General features: G+C 42.8%; 1 protein-coding gene across 5 annotated transcripts; it reads right to left on the reverse strand.

The window, feature by feature from the left end:
- Positions 1 to 164: 164 nt before the first annotated feature.
- jim lies at positions 165 to 12,551 on the reverse strand. 5 transcript variants are annotated; one of them, XM_070284987.1, is made up of 6 exons: positions 11,803 to 12,551; positions 5,233 to 6,163; positions 4,400 to 5,165; positions 3,311 to 3,508; positions 2,861 to 3,249; positions 165 to 2,763 (listed from the first exon to the last, which is right to left on the reverse strand). In XM_070284987.1, the coding sequence occupies exons 2-6, from the start codon at positions 5,710 to 5,712 to the stop codon at positions 2,173 to 2,175; spliced, it is 2,424 nt and encodes an 807-aa protein (XP_070141088.1). In that variant the 5' UTR covers positions 5,713 to 6,163; positions 11,803 to 12,551; the 3' UTR covers positions 165 to 2,172. The 5 variants fall into 5 exon arrangements, with proteins under 5 accessions (XP_070141088.1, XP_070141086.1, XP_070141085.1 ...); XM_070284985.1 differs by having other exon boundaries at positions 2,858 to 3,261; positions 11,803 to 12,550; XM_070284984.1 differs by having other exon boundaries at positions 4,316 to 5,165; positions 11,803 to 12,549.
- Positions 12,552 to 25,393: the final 12,842 nt, after the last annotated feature.

Consider the following 25,393-nt stretch of genomic DNA (forward strand, 5'->3'; position numbering starts at 1 on the left):
ATAATTGAGCCCCATTCGTATCACAAAAACAAGACGCTGCCCAGCCTAAGAAGTCCATTTGTGGTTTGTTTGTGTAATGCCAAAATGTTCAGAGTCGTTCCGTGTGTAAGGGCTGAGGGCGGGGTAAGACTAATGGCAACTGAAAATGTAACTTAAACTGAAAGTCAGATGAATCATTGTTTTATTGAAGTAATTAAATAATATATCCAAACATAATTGATAAACTGTAGGTTTCAAACGGTAAACACAAAATCGTATTGCGAGCACTTGCTTTGATTTCAATAGAAACTTAGATAATTGGCTACATACTAAGTGTATTAAATAATGAGTAGATACTTGGTAAAGTGAAACGTCTATGCTAAAAGTAAATCCTCGCTCCGCCACGATCTTCTTTACAATACATAAAGTGTATGTAGTTTTATACATAAATATGTAGGGTACATATGCTATAATATTAATAACAATCATAAATGCTTTGACGGTACATTGGAAAATTTTATAAGAAACTAAGCTTTCGGTTATATCCACACTGAATTGGTAGGGGAGAAAACGCAGGAGGTGGGTGGTCAAATAGTGCTTAGTCTGCTGTGGTTCAGATTCAGTGTAAGTTGAGAGCATTAGGGGAGAGTTGGGTTGGTCTGTTACCTTTTTGACTATTGTTCGATTGTATGGCACCTTAAGAGTCACATTGCCTGCCTTATAAACACGTCTGAATGTACATATATTGATCCTGCCTATTTACTTTTGCCTTGTCTGCTGGTTGTGCCTGTGTATGGGTTTGTCCGGGTTAAACGTGTGCATGTCTAATTACTAAATAAAAACTCAACATAAATTACACATGATTAGTTGGGGAAGACAACAAATGAATCCCAGCTCGAATTACGCGGGGACTCGTAACTAATTATGGGTATTTAGTATTTTAAAATTGCATTCCGTAGTATATATTACACTTTAAGAAATCACATATGTATGCTTTAATCGAAAAAAAGGAGAAGTTCGAATTCATATTTGTGTGGCCCCCGTAAAATCGTATTCTTCAACAAAAGTTCGAATCCATTAACATATCCGAAGAACTGAACTAAATCTTAGCTGCTGCCTGTCACAATAAAAACAAAACAAAAACTCGCTCAACGCCAGCACCTCCTCCTCCATTCGTCCTATTCCTCCTCCGACATCCACGCTTCCTCCCAAATAGTGTCTAGCTGCCCTAACTATCACTTCGCACTCGTTATGTCTGAGCCATCCTATCTTTACGCCTAATCGTATAACTCCTGTGGGTCGAACTCTGCGTGCACATACTTACTTCTCTGTGACCGTGTGCATATACATGTAAAGATCTGAAGTATCTCTGTAGTCTTTTAAATGTGTGTGTGTGGGGGGGGGGTCCTTAAAAAATATTATGTCAAAAAGGAATCGTATAACGTTGTGTTTTGGCTCTCGTTCCTCCTACATTCTGCTTTATCCTTTCCTTGTAAAACATCGACCATTCGCATTTCATGTGTATGGGTTGTGTCAAAGGAGTTTAGAGTCCTTTTCAAAAAGACTAGTACTCGTCCTGTGTTCACGTGTTCGTTTGCGTCTCCTCTGTCCAGCTTTGTTCTCAGTTGGTCGACGTCTGCCAGTACAAAACTGTGTTTTGTGGTTTAATTTAAAGATCCGTTTTAAAAACTAGGAGAATTTGTATGCGTCTAATACTAATAAATAAACTTATCGAACCTATCGGATATTTTGTGAATAGTGTGGGCTCCTCAATTTTGATTTCCGCCAGGGGCTGCTGCTCCTGGTCTAACTGTCTCCTTACTGATGACATCATAGAGATCCGAATATCGAGTGTATGTGTGGATGTATGGGTATTGCGTGCGACAGAGTCGGCGGTGGCGGGGGAGGCGCAGCTCCGTTGGCCACCCCGGGGTGGCCCGGATGACCCGGGTGGACTGCGTGCGACGTTGGCGGCGGGGGCAGCGTGATCGAGAGCGTTACGGTTTGCGGCGCCGCCACTGGAGAGGCGTGTGCGGAGGAGGGCGTGGCCGCTGTGACAGCCGCTGCCGCTGCCGCGATGTGGTGAGCAGTCGTTGTTGGTGGAGGAGGCGGGTGCGAGTGGTGCTGCTGTTGGGCTGCCGACGACTGCTGCTGCTGCTGTTGTGGTGCTCCAGTTGATCCAGTGGTGGGATGTCACTGGGCCACCACGGAGGCAGACGCATTCTGCTGAACCACTACTCCGGGGGCCACAGGGTTGGCCACTGTCACGGTCACCGGCGGCGTCGGGCCCCCGTTGGCGTGCGCGACACTGGGCTGCTGGGCCTGCTGTTGTGTCTGGAAGGGATGCTGGAAGGGAGGGCCGTAGCACTGCGGGAAGTACAGTTCGTTCTTCACCACAGACTGCTGCACCACAGCGGCTGCTGCCGCATTGGCCGCTATGCTGCGCACAGGCAGGATGTTTGCCTTGTTGTCCACCGCCGTCGGGTTGTTATTGTTGAGGAATTGCTGCGCCGCCAAGCTCTTGACGTCGTTCATCAAGTGATTGGCCACCGAGGCGACTTGAGCGACAGCATTGTTGTTGTTCTGCTGCTGTTGCTGTTGTTGCTGTTGCTGCTGCTGTTGCTGTTGCTGCTGCTGCTGGTGCTGCTGCTGCTGTTGCTGCTGCTGGCGACGCACCTTGGTGGTGTTGGGGTTCATGTGGTTGTCTATGTGCTTGGTCACCTCGTTCTCCGTGGCGAAGCGACGTCGACAGTTGGGCATCGGGCAGCAGAATGGTCGATCGCCCTGAAAGACAAACGGAAAGAAGGAGAGCAAAGAATGCTCGGGTTAGGACGTTGTGTCAATTACAGGCTTCTGAGGGCTGTGGCTAGGCTACAACTACCTGGTGGGTACGAGTGTGCTGGTCCAGAATGGCCTTCTGCCGGAAGTCCTTGCCGCACTGGGCGCACTTGTACGGCTTCTCGCCGGTGTGGATGCGCAAGTGCTGGTTGAGGATGGTCCGCTGACGGAAGAAGCGCGGACAGTACATGCAACCGAAGGGCTTCTCGTTGGTGTGGATGCGCAGATGCTGCGTGAGGTGCGACTGCTGGCGGAAGCGCTTGCCGCACTCTGGGCAGGGGTAGGGCCGCGACTCGATATGGATGCAGCCGTGCTGGAGCAGAGTCGTCTTCTGCTTGAACTCCTTGTCGCAGATGGGACAGCGCACGTAGAGCGGCATGTTTGCCGGCCGCACTCCGATGTGCTGCAGAACCTCGGGCAGTATCTTTTGGCCTGCGCGTTGATCTGATTAGAAGGTAGCCGTCTCCAAAACCCACGCCACTCGACTACTCACCCTTAACGTCCTTGAAGTACGACGGATAGTGCATGCCGCCGCTACCATCCGGGGTTCCCTGGGAGTCCTCGTCGTGGTAGCCGCCGCCGGCACTGGCAATGTCGCCCTTGGTGTCGTTCTCTTCTCCCGGGAATGGAACGTCTGAGGGCCACAGCGTCGGGTGTGGCCCGTTCTTGAAGATGAGGTGTGGGGAGACGTCTGTGTGGGGGACGTGTTGATCCGCATCCGACGCACCAGTTGATCACACATAGAAGTAGTCAAGCGAGAGAAAGACACTGTTAGCAGCGCTTAAACTTGGCACGCAGCCGAGATACAAATCTTCGAAGAAACTACCTAGCCTCTTTCTCTAATCTAAAGACGGAAATTGTTTTTGCTATACCCTTGCAGGACATTATAGTGTCAGTAGGAAGTGTGCCGCGGTTTGTATCTTTGTTTTATATATCTAAGCTATCAGCATGAAGCTTTCCAAATAATTATAGTTTAACTAAAGGTAGCTCAAGAGTAATTATCACATTCAGATGTTGATATGGTACAGGTGCCATAGAAACGATCGGAAAGTAAACTTAAACATAATTTGTAATGTTTTTTAAAATACTCGCATATACTGAATAGCAAAGATTGCAACTGCAAGGGTATACACACTTCGGATTGCCGAAATGAGCTGTTGTTTTTTGCTTGGTTTGGCTTTGGTATAGCTTAGGCAAATCATTGGAATTAATAATCCAGATCGCCTTGAGCGATTCCAATACCCAAAACAAGGGAAACAGTTAAATATAGGGACAATTTTGGACATTGGCTACAAGACAATGGAATGGCAGAGTTTTAAATTTTGCAGGGAAGGAGTTCAGTTGCCAAAAGGACTCAGACAAGCCGAGCGTTATGAACGTGCTGTGGTTGCCCCTAACAAGGGTCGGGTCCTCCTAGCACTAGCCCTATCGACTGCCTGTTCGAATCTGTATCTGCATCTGCATCGTAAGAAATGAGTTATCTGTATCTGTCGCTCGCCTTGGTGGGTGCGCACATGCTGATTGAGGATGGCCTTCTGGCGAAAGTGCTTGCCGCACTCGGGGCAGGCGAAGGGCTTCTCACCCGAATGGATGCGTATGTGCTGGTTGAGAATGGCGCGCTGCCGGAAGCTGCGCGAGCAGTAGGGGCAGGTGAAGGGCTTTTCGTTGGCGTGGATGCGCAGATGCTGCGTGAGGTGCGATTGCTGCCGGAACCGCTTGCCGCACTCGGAGCAGGGAAACGGACGCGCGTCCGTGTGGATTCGGTCGTGCTGCAGCAGCGTGCTCTTCTGCTTGAAGTCCTTGCCGCAGGTCAGGCACTTGAAAAGCCGCAAGTCGCTGTGCGGCTTGTTCTTGTGCGGGCGTCCTGGCCCGTTGCCAGTGCGCCCTCCGGTCGGCACGCCGCCGCCAGGGCCTACGCCCGCGCCCGATGCCCCGCCCACTCCTCCGCCGTTGACTGCCGCCGCGCCCTCATTGGCATTGGCGTTCGTCGGACCGGCACTCTGCTGTCCGTTTTGCTGGCCCGGTAAGAGCTCGGGCAGCGAGTAGGACTCGCCGGCGCCCCCGCCTCCGCCACCGCCGCCAGACTGCTCCATGGGCAGCACTCCCTTGTTGAGATAGTGGAGTGGCGGAAAGCCGGGTGGCGCCAGCATCGCTCCTTGCGGCGCAGCGTGACGGGGAGCATAATAGTCGGGCGTTTGGAAGCTGTTGCCGGGATCGCCCTGAGGACCGCCGCCGCCTCCGTTTTGCTGCACATGTGGGTTACCGGGCTCCCCCGCATTAGGGCCCGAGTGCTGGGGGTCGGTACTGCTTTGGTTCTGGTTGGGCGCAGGGTTCTGCTGGTTTCCGAGCTACAAATGAAGAACGGAGAAGTGCATTAAACTCGGCCCAGGCCAGCTGTTTGCTATAAAGACTTACCTGGTTCATGGCATCTTCGTCGGCGCCCCCGTTTGCCCGCTGCTGTTGCTGTTGCTGCTGTTGCTGCTGCTGCTGTTGCACCGAGGGATATGGGCTGGACGAAGGCGACACCTTCTGCTGGCGGCCGTCGCCGCTGCCGTTGTCACGGGGCTCTTGGGCTCCGCCCGGCGGCCTCTGCGGCTGACCCGCTGCCGCCGCTGCGGCTGCCGCCTGGGCAGCTGCCTGCGCCGCGTTCTGCTGCTGCTGCTGCTGGGCGGTGAGATGCTGCTGGGCCTGCTGCTGGATGTTGGGGTACATGTCGCTGCCCCACTGGGCGGGACTGGCTCCGATGGCGCCCGGGTTGCGCTCTGCGTCCTGCGAGTCCTTGTAGAGCACGTACGGCTGGCCCGTGTCCTGTGTGATGCAGTACATGATCTGGCGGGGCACCTTCAATCCGGCTGCTATGCAGGCCGCGAACGAGGCCGAGAAGTTGATGGCCATTCTCGTCGCTACTGCTGTTCTATTGAATCTGTTGGCCGGAGGTCCTAGCTGTGGCTCGGTTAGGGATGCAGGTGCTGCTGCCTGGCCGTGCTTTGACTTCGAAGGGAAAGCTCTAGGGTCGCTTTCGTTTCTTTCTGATTTCTTCCTTTATTATTGATTATTAAAACACATTTTAGCAGTAGTGGTTTGGTTTCCTTAGCCGTACTCTTGCTTGTTGTCGCTGCTGCTTCTCTTGTTAGTGTTTTCATTTGTTTCTCTTCATGTTGGTCAAATTTAAAATTCCTTTCTTCTTAAGTGTCTCATTTATTTGCTTATTTATAAACTTGTTTTGCCGTTGATCTTTTCGCCAGTATTTTTTAATTCAAATTAAATTTTACCTCTGCGCTTTCTTTGTTATTCCAAATCTGTTTCCAAAGATATTTTAAGGGATGCGATTTTTCCTCTCGTTCAACTGCAATGGGAAATGGAAAGATTGATAATTAAGAAATATTTTACATTACCAAATATTTATGGGTTTAGATTCAAATATAAGTTTTTGATAGATTATTTTGTGTGTCAAAGTAGGTTATTAATAGTTTTTAACTGTCTGTATAGAGGGTATTTTTGAGTCTACTTTTAACTATTGCTAATAATCCCTTTTCATCGCTTAAAAATTTGTAACCTTGTTGCTCCCAGGGTATACCCTAAACAAGGTTTAACATAACCGCTAGCTCTGATGTGAGCATTCTGCTAGAGGTGATAGGATTTCAGGGCCAGCTTCTTACACTATTTGTGCTGAAAGCCAAATGCCTCACCTGCGATCTGCACAAACTGCAAATCGCATTCAGCTCTTCACTTGGAAGCTCTGCGAAGAAAATGGAAGAGCCATTAACAGAGATGCCTAGCGAATTAAAAACAATGAAGATCATCAGCGGCTGATTGGGAGGAGTGGCGCATAAACCGTCACCGCATGCCAAGCAGCCGAGCTCCCGCTCCACATCCTCCGCCTGCCGACCTCCAAAACGGTTGTCCACATGGTACTCCTGTGCCGCCGCCCTGCCGCTTGACTCAGCTCACTGCCTCGCATGCCTTTCGTTTCTTGGGTTCGGTTTTGGCTTTATCGTTGTGCTTCGCTCTTTTGTTGTCCCACGACGATGACGCCGACGTGCCAACTTTTTAATGCGGGATCAAGGTCTCCGAGAGCGTGCGCCATAGCCACTTCCACATGCCCAGACAAAGGCTGGCTCTCAGATACACACTGCAGCAGAAAAGTATCCCCGCGAAGTGCCGAGTGTGGAACAGCAGTTCGTATTAAGATTCCATAAGAATAGGTCTATTTGATATTTGGGTCACGAAGCACCACTCAATTTCGGCATCGAGTTGCACTTTTAGAGAACCTAAAACTTTCATAGACGGATCAAAAATAAGAGCAAGTCAGGCTTCCTTAAACCGGGCAAGGCGAAGGAAGACGGAGATTCAGGGGGACAGAGCTCTCCGGCGACGCTGTCGACACCGCCGCCGTTGCTATTTATGGCGAACTGCGCTCCAATGGCAGAGCAACAGCAATTACAATATATATATGAGTTCGTTGTCCATGCAGGTCTCCGAGAACTTCGATTTCGAGTATCACTATCTGTACGCTCTGGAGGTTTTCTCCGCTGATTGTCAACGCCTCCGCTCTTCGCACAGACCCTTTCCTCACCCCCTTGGAAGACACGTAGTGAGCACTCCCTCTTGGTAGGCACTCAATCTTGACATTGTGGAAATGTAATTCAATTTACTCTAATATATATAAACATAACAAGTTTTCAAAATATATCTCTAAAGCTATAGAAAACCTCTCCTTACGTACTAATCATGAACTAATGGGACCCAATAAAGGATACCAGCAAAATGGCTTGATCAGTAGGATTTTTAAATGAAAGTCTGATTTCTAGAGAGTTAACAGATACAAATGAAATTTGGGAACTCGCTGGCATGGTTTAATTGCAGGAAGCTCGTTTTGCGGCTAGCTGCGTTCATGTAGTACCCGCATCGCCAATGAAACATAGTTTAAGCTTGTGTTTGTTTGAATTTGTAGCATGCATATGCTCCACTTTTCGGGGGCTTATCGCAGACCGAATTGGAGTTGCCAATTTCTGGCTCACGCTTCGCTGGCAGTGAAAGTTGTCAACCCAGCACCCAGCACCCAGCCCCTAACACCTAGCACCCAGCCCCCAAGCCAACCACCCAGTCCCCGCACCACCCACAAGTCGTGGTCCACTTAAGCCGGAGCTTGATATTTCAGTTTCCATTTCTATTGGAATGGCGTCCGCAGCGAGTCAGCCAATGACGCCGTTGCACGCTGCCATTAGCGTAGCTTGCAGTTTTCGTGCTCGTATCTCGTGGATATGTGCATGTGGATGGCCATGTGTTTCTGTGTATCTGGAGTGCTGGGCGAGTATCTGGTGTCTTGTAACTTGTATGGTGTCTTCAGCTCGTGCCTGGCCGTGTGCCTGAGCCGTCAGGTGTAAAGTAGGTGGAGTCTGCAGTCTGCCTGCAGATATACCACTCGTTTGGGTCTGCTGACCATCTATTCAACTCCTTGGAGGGTTACGCCACTCTGGCGGCCTCAAAACAGAATTCTTTTCATAAGAATTTATACAAATATGTATTATGTTAATACGACAAAAGAAAACAACACCAAACTTGTGGACAAATGGGTAATTTTGTGAACAATTTTTTTTTTTTTGCAATCCGTGAATAATTTAAGATGGAATAATCTCTTCTTATCATTAGATTGTATTTTTTAATAAAAACTATTTAAAAGGGTATGGAATTTTGATCAAAACGTATTAAAAAAAAGTATAGGGTAATATAGAGAAAGTATTCCATATCGTTTACACAAGTTTCAAAATAGTGGTTTTGAGAAAGAACTCGGTTATCAACAGGAGGAGAATGCCATCTAATCCGATAGATTGGCTGCACAAAAACTTTGATAGTTTGTTCGCACATTAACTCTTTTCCCGTTATATATGTGCGTGCCCGATTTTGTTGTCATAAAAAAAATTTAATTTGCGCTGTACATCCTAACTGCCCCCGGGATCATCTTATATTAAAAAAAGTATAATGCATTTGTTAAAGGATAAGTGTTCCGAGGTAGTCACATGGCGTTTTTATTTTCAAAATGTTGTCCTGGTTTGTAATCCAAATTGATAACCAAAACCCCGAGTTATGACTAAAAAAGTGAGCTATTTTCTTACATAAAAAAATATAATTAAAATATAATATAATTATAATTAATATAATTAGCATAATTAGTTAAATTTATGTTGCAAATGTTCGCCCAGTAGAGTTAGAGTTATCGTACTTTGACTTTGAAAATGTAATTTTTTAGGAGAGCGCTTTAACTTGTTGATAATATTACTGCGTATAACTTCGCGTTTTTTTTTTCTATTATCGATGTAAAACTTGGACACAATATTCTTAAGATATTGAACATTTATAATTACAAATAAATATTAATATATGAAAAAATTAAGTTTTTTAATTAACCCCCCTTAAGAGAGTTTACCCATGTTGTAGTCTGCAAAAAAGGGAGTTGAATATAATTTCTTTCACCGATCTCCGTGTACGCGGGGAGATGGACACATTTTTAGTTTGTGTATTCCCGTGACAATAATTATTTAATTTTGATAAAATAAAGTTGGACATGCATCCTGCTTGCGCTACTTCTAGTATCTAGTAGTATTTAGACGTACCGGGATCTACGGACAACATATCCGAATCTTAACCCAAAACTCCCAGGAACAGTTTCACTAGTGCGCAAACAACGCATAGCGACCACATAGAATCCAGCTTCAAGGTTAAGGCAGCACACAGAGAAAAAGAAAATACTTAAATTGCCAAAAGTTGTTTGCGCTTGTTGCTCCACCAGAAAGCACAAAAAATGAGCGCCAAAACATTTTAGCGTAATTTGTGTAGCTATCTAATTCAATGCACAAAAGCTTTGCCAACGACGAGCGAATTGTGGACCAGCGGGGCGAGGCAATAAATGGGGATAAAGGGGGACGAAACAGAAAGATAAAGAGAAAAAAAGAGAGGTAGACAGAGAGAGCTACCAGGGGGGAGAGCACTTGGGGTAAACTGAGAGAGGGAGAGAGCGTGCGCTAAAACTACAACGACGGGTATTCATAGAGATGGGAGAGTTACAAGTAAATAAAAACAATTCGCGCCACAAATATAAAAAGAAGGCAAAAAAGTGACTCACAAAAACATCCAAGTGAAAAATTGTTCCTCTATTTATATGCTTTTAGAGAGTGCTTCGCAAAAATTGCTTCTGCCATGGGTTATCTGTGTAGCTCGTACATTTGAAGCCCACCGAAATATTTTAATAGGGGATTTCAGATAAGATCCCTGTGCGGTTGGCTTTCTCTGCTATCTCTTAGGTCGTTTAGAGCGCTATACAACTCCTGGGTTCGTTCTTAAAAGGGCACTCTAAGCTTTGGCGGTGTTCAATTCGTGTTTTGGCTATAACTGTTCATTTAATTAACGCCTGACTATGGCGGGCTCGTCGTGTGACAAACACAATCTTTACCGGAAAAAACTCACGGCAGATGAACGGATTCCAACACGTTACACATGCATTAGGAGTCGGAGATGTATCTGTTAGATACACAGGCCGAAAAAAATGAAGTGACTGCTGCGACAGAGAGCCACACAGGCGCACACAGACAATTAAGTGATTTCGGTTTTTTTTATTGTGGAACATTGTGTGGATTTTAGTTTTTTGCACAAAAAACGTTTTTGCTTATAATTCATCATATTCCCTTATGGCCTGACATTCGCACACAACATTCATAGATACGCACGAACACGCACACACCCAGCTCGGGGCACTCACACAGATGCCCTACTCATTCGGATACCACACTTCCCTCCCCCTCTCGTCTTCACTTCACTCCCACAGACACCAAAAATATAAATGAATTTAGCCCCAGGGAGAATTTCGCAAAAAAAAAATCGGAGAGCGAAAAAGCAAATAAAAATTGCAAATGATTTGTGGCGAATTTTGTTGTTGGTCTCGCTTTCAGTTTGCGCCTTCTTCTTTGAGCTTCTCTGCTCATTAGTGTCTTTTTGTGTACCCCCCCCTTCTGGCCCCGTGGCCCACCCCCGGTCCACGCCAGGCGGATCTCATTTGCATTTTGTCAATTTGATTTACGCGCAAACATTTTTAGTTGTGTATCTTTTTATTTTAAGTTTAATTTAATTTCCATTCGATTTTTGCAACCTCTCTTCACCTGTTTGACCTGCGAGTTCCGCGCTTAGCTGACTCTCATTATTTATTTTTCTAAAAGGGTTTTACTTGAAAACTTTCGTAAGCTTCACCAATTTTGTTACCCAGAATTTATGTATTTACTTAAATTCTCCATCATCTCCTACGCACCGTCGATCCGGATCACTGTCGTTTTGTATGAACTGCATAATCTCAGGGACTACAACAGCTATAACAAAGTTTCTTAAAGGTTATTCATTTGTGATCTTCGGAGGCATCACCCGAGGGGCACTCACCGAACTTTTAGAATTGTAAACTTAACTTCTGACATATCATTTTCATTTCTTTCGTTCGTTTTCGTTTTTATAACTAGGGAGTTCCTGTAATGGCTTTTAGTATATGTGTTATATTAGCTAATCCGTTTTCGGCTTAATAAGTGGTTAGATCGTAAAGAGTGCAGGACTAGATCGAGACGTCTGGTGCTGCTGACATAAAATGTAGTAAGAGTATGTCAGAGAGGCAGTCGAAATATAATACCCTCTGCAAGGTAAATAAAAAGAATAAGTACTGAGAACTCTGGTACCCAAACTTGCGAACTTTTGAATAAGTCGATGCCACCCTAGAGATCCCATGAATTTCTCCGATGCTGCTGATCGAACTCATATGCATCGGAGGGAGGCGTCACATCTCTTTGGGGGCTCGCAGCTCAGCTGGCTTGCACTGCTCGCGAGGAATTTGAGGACAACTTTTATTCAGCCTGAAAACCATCGACATTCTCGACTCCGCAAGGCGGTTGTGTGTGTGTTCTTATAAGTGTGTGTGTTCCCAGTATGTATGCGGTGCATGAAGACACTAACCTCAAATGCTGATTGCGGCAGGCAATGGGCACACTCGTCGAGGCTCGGAGCGAGGACGCGAGGGCGGAGACGCGAGCTGGAGATACTAGGGGCAAAACTGCAATTGCAGCGGCTCGCGAACACTGGCGCAGCTTTCTGCACACACTGACGCACGTGCTCACACAGACACCCCCGAAACTAACCGAAATTCGTGGCTGGCGAATGCATAGATATGTATGTATGGTGTATGTATATGCCTCCAGTGCAATGCTCGGCAGATACACAAAGACACACCGCTGGACTGCAGTTGCAATGTTGCAAAAAGCAGGCGATCACAAAGCAGTTTCCGTTGCCAAAATGATAGTTTCCACTGCTAATTTGGCGCTTCTTCGATTGGTTGTTCTCTGGCTGCTGCTCAGCCTCTTCTTCTTGCTGTGACAACGTTGCGTATACGCCTCGTTGTGGGGCACACATGCAAATGGGCAAATTAGCGAACTAGCGACTGCTGATTCCACACTTTCCTGCTCCGCGATTGTTTTCGGTGCACTTTTGCGTTTTATTTCGGTTTGTTTCGATGGCCGACTACATTTTTAGTTATTTTCGATTGCTGCCTCACAAGTTCTCGATGGGAGCGCTCTCGCCCGTGTACGTACGACTGTGTACAGCTTTTTTATTAGATGTCGTCGACGTCGGCACGAAAAATCGAACAAAATGCCAAAAAATAACAAACCGACCGTACGCGAACGCAAACGCGAATTCGAGTCCGAATCCGAAACGAGACTCAACCAACTCAATTCGACTTGCCTCTCAGCGATGCCTCAGTCGTCTGTTTCAGTATCTGTGTCTTGCCTTCGCCTCTCCTCTTTCTCTTTTTTTGTCCCTGCTCTGTGCTTACAGACCAGCGATAGTGGATGTGTGTGTGAGAGCAAAGCGCGCCAACACTTAGCTTCGAAGGCGGCATCCAAGAGAGAACGGTCTCCACAGGCAGAGAGAGCCTCTCTAAGCTATTTTAGTCAAAACATTTGCGAATTTTTTCCCCTTTTTTGCCGGCGAGCGAGCGTGTGCGTGCGGTTGAGTCCAGCGTCTTACACAATCGTCTAGGTGTTAGTGCAGTCTCTCGCAAAGCTCCCGCTCGCGCTCTGTTGTGGGTTTTCTAATGTTGGGGCAGCGACGCCACTGTCGCAGTCGCAGTCGGCGTCTCAGCAGAGCTACAGCTGGGGAGCATGGCGACACCGCGATGCCCCCACTGCCACTGTTCCTCGGTGACTCGATTTATTTTGTGTACAATCTCAAAAGTTTTCGTTTTGGACCAATATTTTAAGAATGTATTACCTTACACCTTATTTTTCGGAAATTCAGCAGACGGAACCGCATTTAAACATGATTTTTCAACTCACAATAAAAAATAATTCATATTTTTATTCCACTAAAATCTTTGTGGTATTTTGAAATATTTTGTTCAAGTTTCTCATCGATCATAGTAAATTCGACGAAGTTATGCGTAGTTGAATGGAGGTCGTTTGGTGTTAAAGCGCTCCATTGAATAGTGGAACATAACCGTCAGACTTCTTTATACCCTTGCAGGGTATTATAATTTTAGTCAAAAGTTTGCAACGTAGTGAATGAGAAATTTCCGACCCTAATAAGTATATTGTATATTTTTGATCAGCATCAATAGCAGAGTCGATCCAGTCATGTCCGTCTGTCCATCTGTCCGTCTGTCCACCTGTCGGCTTCTACGCAAACTACTCCCTCAGCTATATATATCGGAAAAGGCCGGATCAGACGACTATGTATATGATATAGCTGCCATAGGAACAATCGGGAAATTAATAGAAAAAAATTAGAACTTCCTTGTTTTTCAACGTATTTTCATCTGATGTGGAATATAAGTTTTTTAAGCAAAATGTAAAGCTTCTAGTGTAAAACTGTAATTGTTAATTTGTACATTTAATAAGTATAGGTAGATGTAATGAAACTTGATATTACTTTTTGTTAAGCATTTGTATTTATGTTAATTATATTAGATATTTCAATTCTATAATAAAGTTATTTTATACGATTTAACATTTTGTTTTAATTTTATCAAAACGTATAAATATACAACTTTTATATTATTTTCTGTTATTATACCCTTGCAGGGTATTATAATTTCAGTCAGAAGTTTGCAACGCAGTGAAGGAGACCTTTCCGTCCACCTGTCCGTTTCTACGCAAACTAGTCCCTCAGTTTTGAAGCTATCTGAATGAAACTTCGCATATAGTCTTCTATATGCTCTCACTGCTATATATGTCGGAACGGGCCGGATCGGACGACTATATCATATAGCTGCCATACAAATGTTCCACAAATTTTTAGAAAAAAATGATAACTTTGCTTTTTTTTCAAGATTTTTGCACCATTTTTAAGATATGGTCATTTTATATTATTTCTGAATTTTGGTAAAAATTTTATGAAAATCGGACGACTATATGATATAGGAACAGTCGGGAAATTAATAGGAAAAAAATTATAGCTTCGTTGTTTTTCAACGTATTTTTATCTACTCTGAGATATAAGCTTATTTTATTATTTTAGAATTTAGGCATAAATTTTATAAAAATCGGACAACTATATCTTATAGCTGCCATAGAAGCGATCGGTAAATGTATAAAATAAATAAAAAGCTGGGAATGTAAAACTGTAACTTTCAAACTGTAAACATAATAAGTATAGGTAAAATGTAATGAAACTCTGTTTTGTGAGTGTTTTCAGTATTTAAATCTATAATATAAACATCAAAATCAATCTGCAAGGGTATACAAACTTCGGCGTGCCGAAGTTAGCTTCCTTTCTTGTTTTATTTAAATTTTATATTTAATTAAATACCTCGAGACATTTATATTTCAACGAATGTATATTTTCTTAATATTGGGTAATTCTGTGGACAATTAGATGTATACCGCAAACCAAGCCCCACACCTAACAATACTCCCTTGTCGAAGACAAATTATTTTTTTATAATAATAATATAAATATTTGTGTTATGTTAAAACCGCTCGTTCTAATAATGTGAATATATATTTAAAATAATAATGATATATATATATATATATGTATATATATATACATACATATACATACATATATATAAAATCAGTTAACTTTAAAATGTGAAATATTTATATATATTTATGTATATATAAGTATGAACTAGTTACATACATATAATCAACAAAATCAAACATTTTCTTATTTCTCAAGATCCTGTAATCTAATTGATCTTTAAACCCTGCCGTGAAATACCCGTGAAAGTCTTTTTAATTAACTCCGCAACCGTAATGTAGTTCCTCAAAGACATAACAATTAGAATTATAATGTCTTTGGTATGACCGTGTCCCCCTGTTGACTTTAGTAAAAAGACTTTAATTTTTTAAATCAGTTCTGTAATTTCTGGCTTTATTCTCAATTGGGTTGCGGGCTAGAAAAGGGTCGACAGGTGCGGTTCACCACACGAGCGAGCGGAAAGTGAAGCATTTACAAATATCAGATACATTATTGTATGATGCGTATGCATTATTGTATAAATAAACAGAGCTTTTTTATTTCTGTATAAACAAAAGACCAAAAGCGGGGAACGGAACCCCCCCTTACGCTTTATCCGGAGATATGACCACGACTGCAAGTGAACTATATTTATGCACATATACACTGCTGACATCGTGTCTTTTGTGCCGTTTTTGCTAGTTGTTTACTTTGTCGGGTTCTTGCTGTACTCTGAGGTTTCTGCAACGCTGCAAAACACTAAAATGTACAAGGTATTTTTTGTGTTACTCGAAATAAAAAAATCGAAATGTCGCTTTGAAGAGAATGCCAGTACAAGTACAAGCAAAAGATATTTTCAGCATGTAGAATCACTGTGGACGCCTGTCCAAGTAGTGACGATGAGCACCGAGAGCCGGCGCAAGGCAACTATGGACTTTTCTAAGAATTGAAAATAAACTTACTATTGTCCATTCGTAAAAGAGACCAATGAAAAGGTATCGCTTTAGGAAAATTAACGGGAAAAAATGCAAAGAGAGGATCATGGAGGATTGATCAAACTATATAATAGCCTGGGGAAATCAGCCAGAGCCTAGTTTGTTTCTTCATTTGACCGAAATTTTAACAATTTTATCTTACATTTTGTATTGAAGAATAGGGAATCTCCCGACTGCCCTCAAAAAAAGGTGGTTTGCGGTGTACATCTTAACTGTCCCCAGGATCATCCCGAGGTACTCACGAGGCGTTTTTATATTTTTATTTTTAGTTTTTTTTCCTGATTTCTTATTAAAATTGGAAGTAAAAACTGCGAATGTTTACTAAAAAAAGTAAGTTAATTTGCTAAATAAAAAAAAAATAAAATAAGTAAAAATTAAAAAAGTCCAACAAAGTACCTGTAGAACTAGTTCTTGCGTACACACACTTGAAAATCCCACTTTTTAGGAGAGCGCGTTAAACTTTTTTTGTACATATATACACTAAAAAAAAATCGGTCTTTTCTAAATACTCAAAACTCTCGGTTTTGGGATAACCAATTATATATGTACATATGTGGGCATTTCCACAGAAAGTTCCACCGTAATGCAGCTACTGTAAGGCCTGTTCCAATTGATCAAATTTGACAGAATCTAGCATATTCTAAAACAGATATCAAAATATTTAAATACTTCAACTTTTGCTTTTAAACATCACCCAAAAAATGTAAAGATTCGATGATTAATGCAAATGAAATATGTGATTATCGATAATAGAAAAATTTTGATTTGCATTGTCTCTTTGGGTATTCCCTTGACGACTAAATGACTTAATTACTGAAAATATCGACGATGTATCGCGATAGTTAGCCGTAAAGGGAACCACCTAAGAAAGTCAGCCACTGAATTTTCAAAAACCCTAGTCTTTTTAACTATTATTGGACCTTTCTTTTCTCAGTCCAAACTTTGATTTATACGAACTCTTTATCCACAATCGATCTGTGTCTTTTTCCATCTCACCTCACTTCGGGCTTTTTACTTGTTGACCTTCATTATTAGTGAGTCGCTGTATCGATCATTCACTGTTATTCGCCACCAGGTTCCCTCCTTCACACTCTTTTTTGTTTGTGCATCTGTTGTGCATTTTGTAGTTTAAATTTAGCATTTTATCGCATAGTTGCCAAGATTCCTGCTCATTTAGGTCTCTTCGTGGTTCCTGTGTGTTGTTTACCCATACATACAGCAGTTTTGCCTTTGTAGATACAATTTATTTGTATCTTTTTGTGTGTAGGTGTGTTGCCGCTTGCCTTTTGGTTCAGTCACCTATCGATTTGATTCCATTTTCCTCTCAGAATCAAAAAGAAGGAAAGAAAGAGATTGTAAACATTAAGACGAATGTGCACTGGGAGGACTAAAGGGGAATCGCCTCTGAGATGCACGCTTTCGTCCGATCATTGATAATAATCAAGCATTGACGTTTTGTTGTTTTCATTGCCTTCGATTCAAAACAAACCTATTTATATGCCGGCTTGCCTGATAAGGGAAGTTACTGTCGATAAGGACAGAACTTTCGATGATTTTCTATATAAGTATGTATGCATAGACAATATATGGAAAGGCTTCTCTCTCGCGCCTCTGAATCTGCTTCTCTGCTTCAGTCTGCCACCGGAAAGCTCTCCCTCCGCGAACTAATGCAGCATGTCAAACGAGTCTAATGCAATTACCTTAAATGACTGCAAAAATGCAATTTAGAAAAATATGCTGAGATCTGGCGGTAAAGCAAATGGCCAACAGCTTAAAAGCCGCATGAATTATAGCACGGATGGCAGGTGTAAGCAGTAAACTTGTGCGTAATTCTAGCCCGCCCACAGGCAACTCTTGTTTCGCTGTCCCCCGCCGATCAAGCCATGCGTAAAGTGTGAAAATCCGCACGCACCCAGGAAAAGCCGCTCACCGCTGGCCCCCACCTCGTCTGCTCTGCAAAGCTGCTTCTTTCCGCTCCTCCTTCTCCACTTACGGGTCTCTTCGTTTAATGGAATTTATGTAAGTAATAGGATTAGTTGGGACCAAGGGTCGCACACCTTTTCACCGACCATAAGTAACTGACAGACATCGGCCATCACTCCGCTCTCTGCCAGCCGCCATTCGCCATTCGCCTCCGCACAGCTACTCCCGCCCCGCCACCGGAAACACTTTTAGATGTTGTGCCAAACATTTCCTCGGGAACTAAATGAGTTTTGACATAGTTTTCCAGCCTGAAGTGGCTGAAGCAGGGCGCCTTGTACGTCCGTCTAGCAACTTTTTTAGGGGCCCTTTGGGGAGTGTGTCAAATTCAAATTTAAGCCCGACTTGTGGACCTCCATTATTCGCACGGATTTGTATTTTCCATTTTATTTGTTTCTCTTTTCTGCTCACTTCCGTTTCCCGCCTCTTCAGTCCGGCTAAATAAACTTTATCCCATTTTCCGCCTTGTTTGCCTGGCTTGAAAGTGAAAACTATAAGATACGCCATTGAAGGCGTCTCTTCGTTCAATTCGCCACAACTCGGTGGAAGGCACGTCTTTTATGGGCAAAAAGTTTTGGCAGACAGCAGCCAGACAACAAATGGTATTTAAAACAGTAAATTTCTGAGAAACGGAACCACCACCGAATGCGGGTGAGAGTCTCCCTTGTTCCCGTTCTAGCCGTTCTAGGCGTTTCCCAATTATCGGCTCAGAACCGAATTGCTAAACTTGGGCTTCATCAACAACAGACCGTAAATCAACTCAGCCAAATTTTGTGGCAATAATGCAGGGAATGAGCCATGAGCATGGAATTGGCTGCTTACAAAGTTTCCATTGCAGTTAAATGCAGTTGCAGTTTTGAAATTTTATAGTTGCGTTGCCAACGCCCCCGAAACGACCCGAGACCCCGCCACCCCTTGGCTCTAGCCGTCAGCGGGCTCTGAGGCAGGTTAGTGGCCACCTTATTGTGTGTACATTGTTCCTCGGCAATGCCTATAAAAACGAGTATTTCGCATTGTTTCTATTTTCCTGGAGCTGGTCGAACAAAAAGTGTACTTGAGCCAGCATTCATAGTGGCTGCTCAAATGCTAAATGTAAATGCAAGTTTTCGTCCGCTGCACAGGAGTATTTGTGCCCATTTGCTCCAATGGTACGTTAAATCCTGCAACAGTTTATTTGTATAAAACATTTTGATAGCACCATTGGTGATTGCACTTTTTTCTAGGACCGAAAGCCTATCTGCAAAATCAGTCTAACCTTACGGGGTAGCTTAATAAACATATTAATACAGCGAACTTTCAAACGAAACTTTTAGTGGTCCTTACCTAGCAATTCCCTCAAGCAAACCCATTCTTAACTCAACCTTTAGGCCAGGCGCACACTGCGAGCGGAAAGCGGAGCTGAGAGCGGAGCTGATAAGCGAGCTGATAATTTCAGTGCAAATTTTTCAGCTCAGCTCCGCTCTCGGTGTGCGCGCTCTCATACAAGTAGTGTGTTTGTTTCAGAGAGCTGATAAGCCGTCAGCCGTCAGCTCCGCTTTCAGCTGCCAGTGTGCGCCTGGCCTTAGAGGAAGACAAGTGGCTGGCTGAAACACAGGGCGTATGAAAATATAACGCATACGCCCCGTATGCCGCGTAATAATTCCAAGCCTTTTCTTCCCGTTCAAATAAGGCTCTTAGTAGCTAAGGTCATCCTAATTCCGTCAATGTTTATGGGGAGCAGTATTTGGACACTGTGACACGCAGAATATGCTCAAGCTAGTAGTAGACTTAAACTCAATTGGCAGCTATGTCATTAATTTAAAACGACTTGAACAATTTTTCATTAATGCCATACGTTGCGGAACAATCTGCCACATGGTTATAAGACAATTAGAATCCCAATTCAGTTTAAATCTCAAATTAAAGAGTATTTAAAATCAAAAGAAAACAAAACAAGAAAGGAAGCTAACTGCGGCACGCCGAAGTTTCTAATCTCTTGCAGTTTGCAATTGGATCATTAAGAATCGATCCATTCTGGTCAAATTAATAGAACAAAATAAAAGGAAACATATAAAAGTTGTATTTTTATACATAGCATATAATAATTTGGTTTTGATATTTATATTATAAATTTAAATGCTGAAAACACACACAAAACAGAGTTCCATTACATTTTACCTGTACTTATTATGTTTACAGTTTGGCAGTTAAGTTTTACATTCCCAGCTTTACATATTGTATACATTTACCGGTCGCTTCTATAGCAGCTATATGTTGTCCGATTTTCATAAAATTAAAATCGAAATTCTGAAATAATCAATAATATAAACATCAAAACCTATCTGCAAGGGTATACAAACTTCGGCATGCCGAAGTTAGCTTCCTTTCTTGTTTTTTAATGGGACCGAAAACTGTTGATGTATATCATCTCCTCAAATGGAATCGGTCTCGAAGGGAAACATCTAGCGCGCATATAATAAGTTAGTTCTCCGTTCGTGCTCTACTATTCAATGGCTATTCTCCTTACTTACTAGGGTAAACAAGCGTTAAAAAGGGGTATTTTTAACTAGGCCTAATTTTAAATATACCCAAGATGTTTTTGAACTTACTTTATAGACTTTGACTAGTTCAACGGCAACTCGGGAATGCGGCGACATATATATGTACATATGTACGCAAAAATACATATGCAAACTAGCCTTTGCAAAGGCTTTCATATTGGAACACTTAATTGGATGAGAGGCTGGGATGTCACCCGACTTCCGGCCTAGTTGTCACGAATACACGTACTAATCCCCTCCCTTTCTGGCATTTACTCTTGGTACCGCTCTTCTACCTTTCCAAGGCCAAAGGATGTCGCCCATAAGGATTGCTTGGCGCCAGCCGATCTAGCTGACGACCCTTTGCCTTTCCTCTCCATTCTCGAACCCCTGTGAATTCACCCCTGTGATTGCCGTTCTGGTTGCTGCTATTCACAACATTCACTCGCTTCAGCTGGAGGGTGTTCCCATGTTAAGCAATGAATAGAGCTTTAGATATGGCAAGGTATAATTAGTGGAAATGGGGCCAGAGCTTAGCATAGAGCCACCTCGTTGCAAGCGGCAGAAGAAACCTTCTGCAGCTCAAAAAGCTACAAATGATTATGATGTTATAGACATAAACTATCCCCGACCCATCGCTCCCCCCGGTAATGATATGTCACGTTTGCTCTGTGTACTCCAGAAACTACATTCAATGACATGGCGAAAAAATTCGCAGAGACGGAACAATTTTCGCAGCCACTGCAATAAAATGAAGCGAAATGACATGGAGAAGAATGCAACCGAAAAATGCAATTTCCCTGTGGTTCTGCGGGTTCGGTGGGTGGGCTGCTTGGTGGGTTGAATTTGGGCTGGACTGCAACTTCCACTGTTGCCAAGTGCAGGCGCAGCAGTTTGCGAAAAATAAAATAAAACAGCTCGACGAATGTCAATTAAACTTGTCATTAATGACATCGCCCCCACGTACGTGGTCCTGCCACTAATGCAGATCCAGATGCACGGAGAGCGAATACATATAATGGCGCTCTTGGGCGACCACCCATCGCCAGCTTCAACGCATTAAAATTGCAGCTACTTGCTGGCCGGAGAAGGGCGGAGTTCGGGCCAGGGTTGGGGCTGGAGTTGGGGTTGGGGTTGGGATTGGCAGACGCGTGCTATCCTTATCGCTCGCATTCGTGTGAACGGCGCTCGGCAACTGACCATTCGGTCAGACAACCCCTTTCGCAGGCTCCCACTCTCGCCCCCCATCCAATCCCTTCGCTGCCTCTGCCGCGGTCGCTGTGACTACTGCCAGCCTGCCATTTTCCGTTAAAAAACGTGTGGAGTCAACTGTACTTCGACGTCCACACACACACACACTGGCGTCACAGTTTTTATATACGAATTTCATTTCAATTCATTTAAAATATGTGTAATGGTTCGTTTTTCCTGCTGCTGTTGCTGCTGCTGATGCGGTCGCTCATCCTTTGGTTTCGCCCACCGACGCAAGCACCCCACTCTCCCTCCCACCGCCCACCACCAGTACTTTAACGTCCAGCCAGGGACGAGGCTGGGAGTTGTTTCGCGTGGTCTTTTGGTGTTCGAGGCGCATTTTTTCAATAATTAATTTTTTGCGCGTAAATGAAATTTGCATGTAGATGAGTGTACGAGTATATGGACTCATGTACAATGGGCTTAACGTGGGCACATATAGGGGACTTTTACGCACATGTGTGTTTTCATGTGAGCGGTATACACGGGCACCCACACATGGTAAATGGCCGGCATTAAAATGAGGCCCATTGCATATATGACGCGTGCGCTTGTCCTCGTATGATCTGCACTTAAAGGATACTAGTTCTAGGCTCCAACTTTTGCAATAGCAGATACTCTGTAGTATAGAGTAATACTGGGTAAAATGTAATCGATTAATGAATTAGTTTCATTGCACGGGAGATAAACAGAAGTGGGAGGGACATTCTTAGGTAAATGGTATCCAAGATCTGTACTCACCGAATTGATACGCAAGGATTACTCAGTCAGAGGATTTTGCTCGCTTTCCACGATACTAATGGGTGTGTGGGGAATGTTGCCATATGCCAGATAACGCCTTCTTCCTGTGACTGTGACCCCTTTATACTTTTAAGATCCTCGAATACTTGAGTTACGTGTTAATGGTAATATAATTAAATTTTTAGCTTAGAACGTGTTTCTTATCCGAATGGAATTTTTTCACTACTAATGTTAGTTTAGTTTTTGTTTTTTTGTTTTGTTTTTTGTTTTCTGTTTTTAAGTACGAAATGCGTTTGATAACGGTTTTAACATGCGTTTTAGATCATTTTTTTTGCTTTTCCACGATATGATAATTTGAAGATAATTTTTATATGGATATATATTGATATAGTGATTTTCTTGAATCCGATCTGTCCGCACCACGGGAAAACTCCAGCTGCATGCACGCACACACACGTGACACGTGCCACACACAAAATACACCTGTGGTTGCGCAACTTTGGCACAGTTCGCTTCCCTTCACTGGCGAAATGTTTATTGCCGCTTCCTTCTTTATTTCAATTTTTTCACCTCTTAAAGTTTATAAACTGTTTCTCAGCTCGTTTCTCTCAAAGACTTTTTCAGAACATTTTCTCGACCGCTTTTTACGAACGCAAAATTTAATGACTAAGACGAAAATGTAAACCTCAACCGAAGAGTTCAATTTTTTAACGACAAATACTTTCTGTTGCTCGTTATTTATTTCCGTTAGATTTGGTATTTTTTGTTGCTTTTCTCCATTTAAAAACACACGAAAGAAATTTAACAAATCTTGGCTATTTCCGTTTTTGTTTTTCTCTTTTTGTTACTTGGAATTTGCTGTTGAATTTCAGTTTTCACTTCTGCTGTTGTATTTTCTATAGCTGTTTCTGTTCCTGTTACTGTTTCTCTATTTTCTATTTGTTATCCTGTTATGGGCTTCTGATTTCAGTTATATCCTTTGTTTTCTGCTATTGGGGTCTGATGGTTAGGCTATTTCCGATTCTGGGTTTGATGCTGTATCGATTCGGCTTGTGGTTTCTGGTTTCTGGGTTCTGGGTTCTGGCTTCTGTTGCTGATTTATGTTTTATTGATTTCAGTTGCTGTATCCTGTTTCTATTTTGTGTTGCTATTTTCGTTTGGTTGCTTTGATTTATTTTGCTGGCCTGTTTTCAGTTGGGTTTTATTATTTGTTTTCTTGTTGCGCTTTGATTTGTTATCGGTTTATTTTATTAATTAGGCTCTCTATTATGGTTACGATTGTTGTTCTTATTATTTTCTCTTATATTATTTATTTGTTTATTTTATTTTGTTGTTTTTCTGGTTTTGTTGTTATCGGTTGGTTGTTTGTTGCAGTGGTTGGAATTGTTGCTGTTATTTATGTTGTTTGTAGTTGTTGTTGTTGTTGCTGTTTTTTGTAGTTATTGTATTCCAAATTTTGTTGTGAATTTTGGTTGTTAAATTTTGAGAAACTAACTAAAAATCACTTTTTGTTTTTTCCATACAACTGAAAGTTAATTTTAATTTGTTGTACTATTTCCTGTTGTTGTTGTTGTTGTTGTGGTAATTGATGTTATATAAATTTGTTTGTCGTTGAATTGTTTTTCGAAATTATATGGAAATCATTGAATTATTTATTAATAAGAAGATTTAAATCAAAATTGAAATGATTGCACTTAAGTTTTTATCGTTGTCGCTTATTATTATTATTACATTTGTATTATAATATGGGCTCTGGGTTCCCCGTTCGTTGGTATTATACTCGTATTATAGTGATTATATTATGATTTGATTTAACAAAACAATATTTCAGTAAGTATCAACAACGTTTTAACGTAATGTTTAAAAATGTTCCAAACAGTCAAAAAGCACCTGTGAAAGAGAATAACAAATCCATTTAGATTTCCACGTGCATAATTAGTGAGTATGGTATATGATGCCAGCAGATTTCAGAAGTACGTACGTATGTATCTATAAGTTAAAGTCTGTTTAAAAATCCTAAAATTGGGAATTGACATATCCTGATTCTATAAAACAATTTCAACTTGATTAATTTATCAATTGATGGATACATACATATGCACATTTGAATATACATACATATGTTTTGTATCTGAAAACTGCTGCTAACATATTAGAAAAAAAAGTCATATAAATAGATGCATATTTATATCGCAAAGAAAGTGCAGTGTCGGGCTTTTGGCCTGGGCTCCCGTTCCCGTTCCTGTCCCTCGCCTTTCGCCGTAGCCTTGCCGCGGTTCCTGTTGCCAAAATAAACTTTACAGGCGCACACACAGACACCGTTGCAAATAATACTCCCCCAACCCCCATCCCCATTTCCTAAACCTAGACACGCGTGTTTTGTGTAGAGGCACGCATTGTCTAAGCGGCAAAGAGAGCGCAGAGAGAGCGTGGCGCGAACCAGAGTCGTCTCGGGAGAGAGTGGGAGGATGGCAAGTGGGAAGTGGGAAACGGAAAATAGCAGAGAACTAGGCGAACAACAACATTTCAAGTTCAAAGCGCCGCCAGTTGATGAAATCAAGGGGTGGGAGTGGGTGGCGCAACTAACAAAGCGAAAGCCGAAACCAAACAACAACTAAGCAAAACAGACAATCAAACTGCGATGTGATCTAATGCAGAGAACAACGAAAACGCTGCACAAAATAAAAGTTAGCCGACGGTGACTGCACTTCGTGCCGGGCAGATTTACGGATAACGACAGGCTACTTATACTCCGTTTATGCGTTGGCCAAATTTCTGCAATTATCTCATGTGCATTCGTGTATTTATAAACGGGCGAGGCACAACCAATTTCACTTTGGGGCAACTACTACTATCATATTCCTCGGTATCACACACACACGGGTTGAGTTAGATTTCAGGTATTCATGTATATAAGTTATTATCAAAAATTAAATGCATTTTGCCTAATTTCATTGGCTCTTGTGTTCACATTTCAGATCACAAATCACCGCACTTAGCTTATTGGAGTTTGTTTACTTTGATGTTGGCGTTTGAGTTTCTTTTCACTAATCTCGGGAATATTTTTGTACATTTCTTCCAAGCTTCTACAAATGAATTATC

Source organism: Drosophila kikkawai, chromosome 3L (genome assembly GCF_030179895.1).
Source record: "Drosophila kikkawai strain 14028-0561.14 chromosome 3L, DkikHiC1v2, whole genome shotgun sequence".
NCBI lineage: Eukaryota > Metazoa > Arthropoda > Insecta > Diptera > Drosophilidae > Drosophila > Drosophila kikkawai.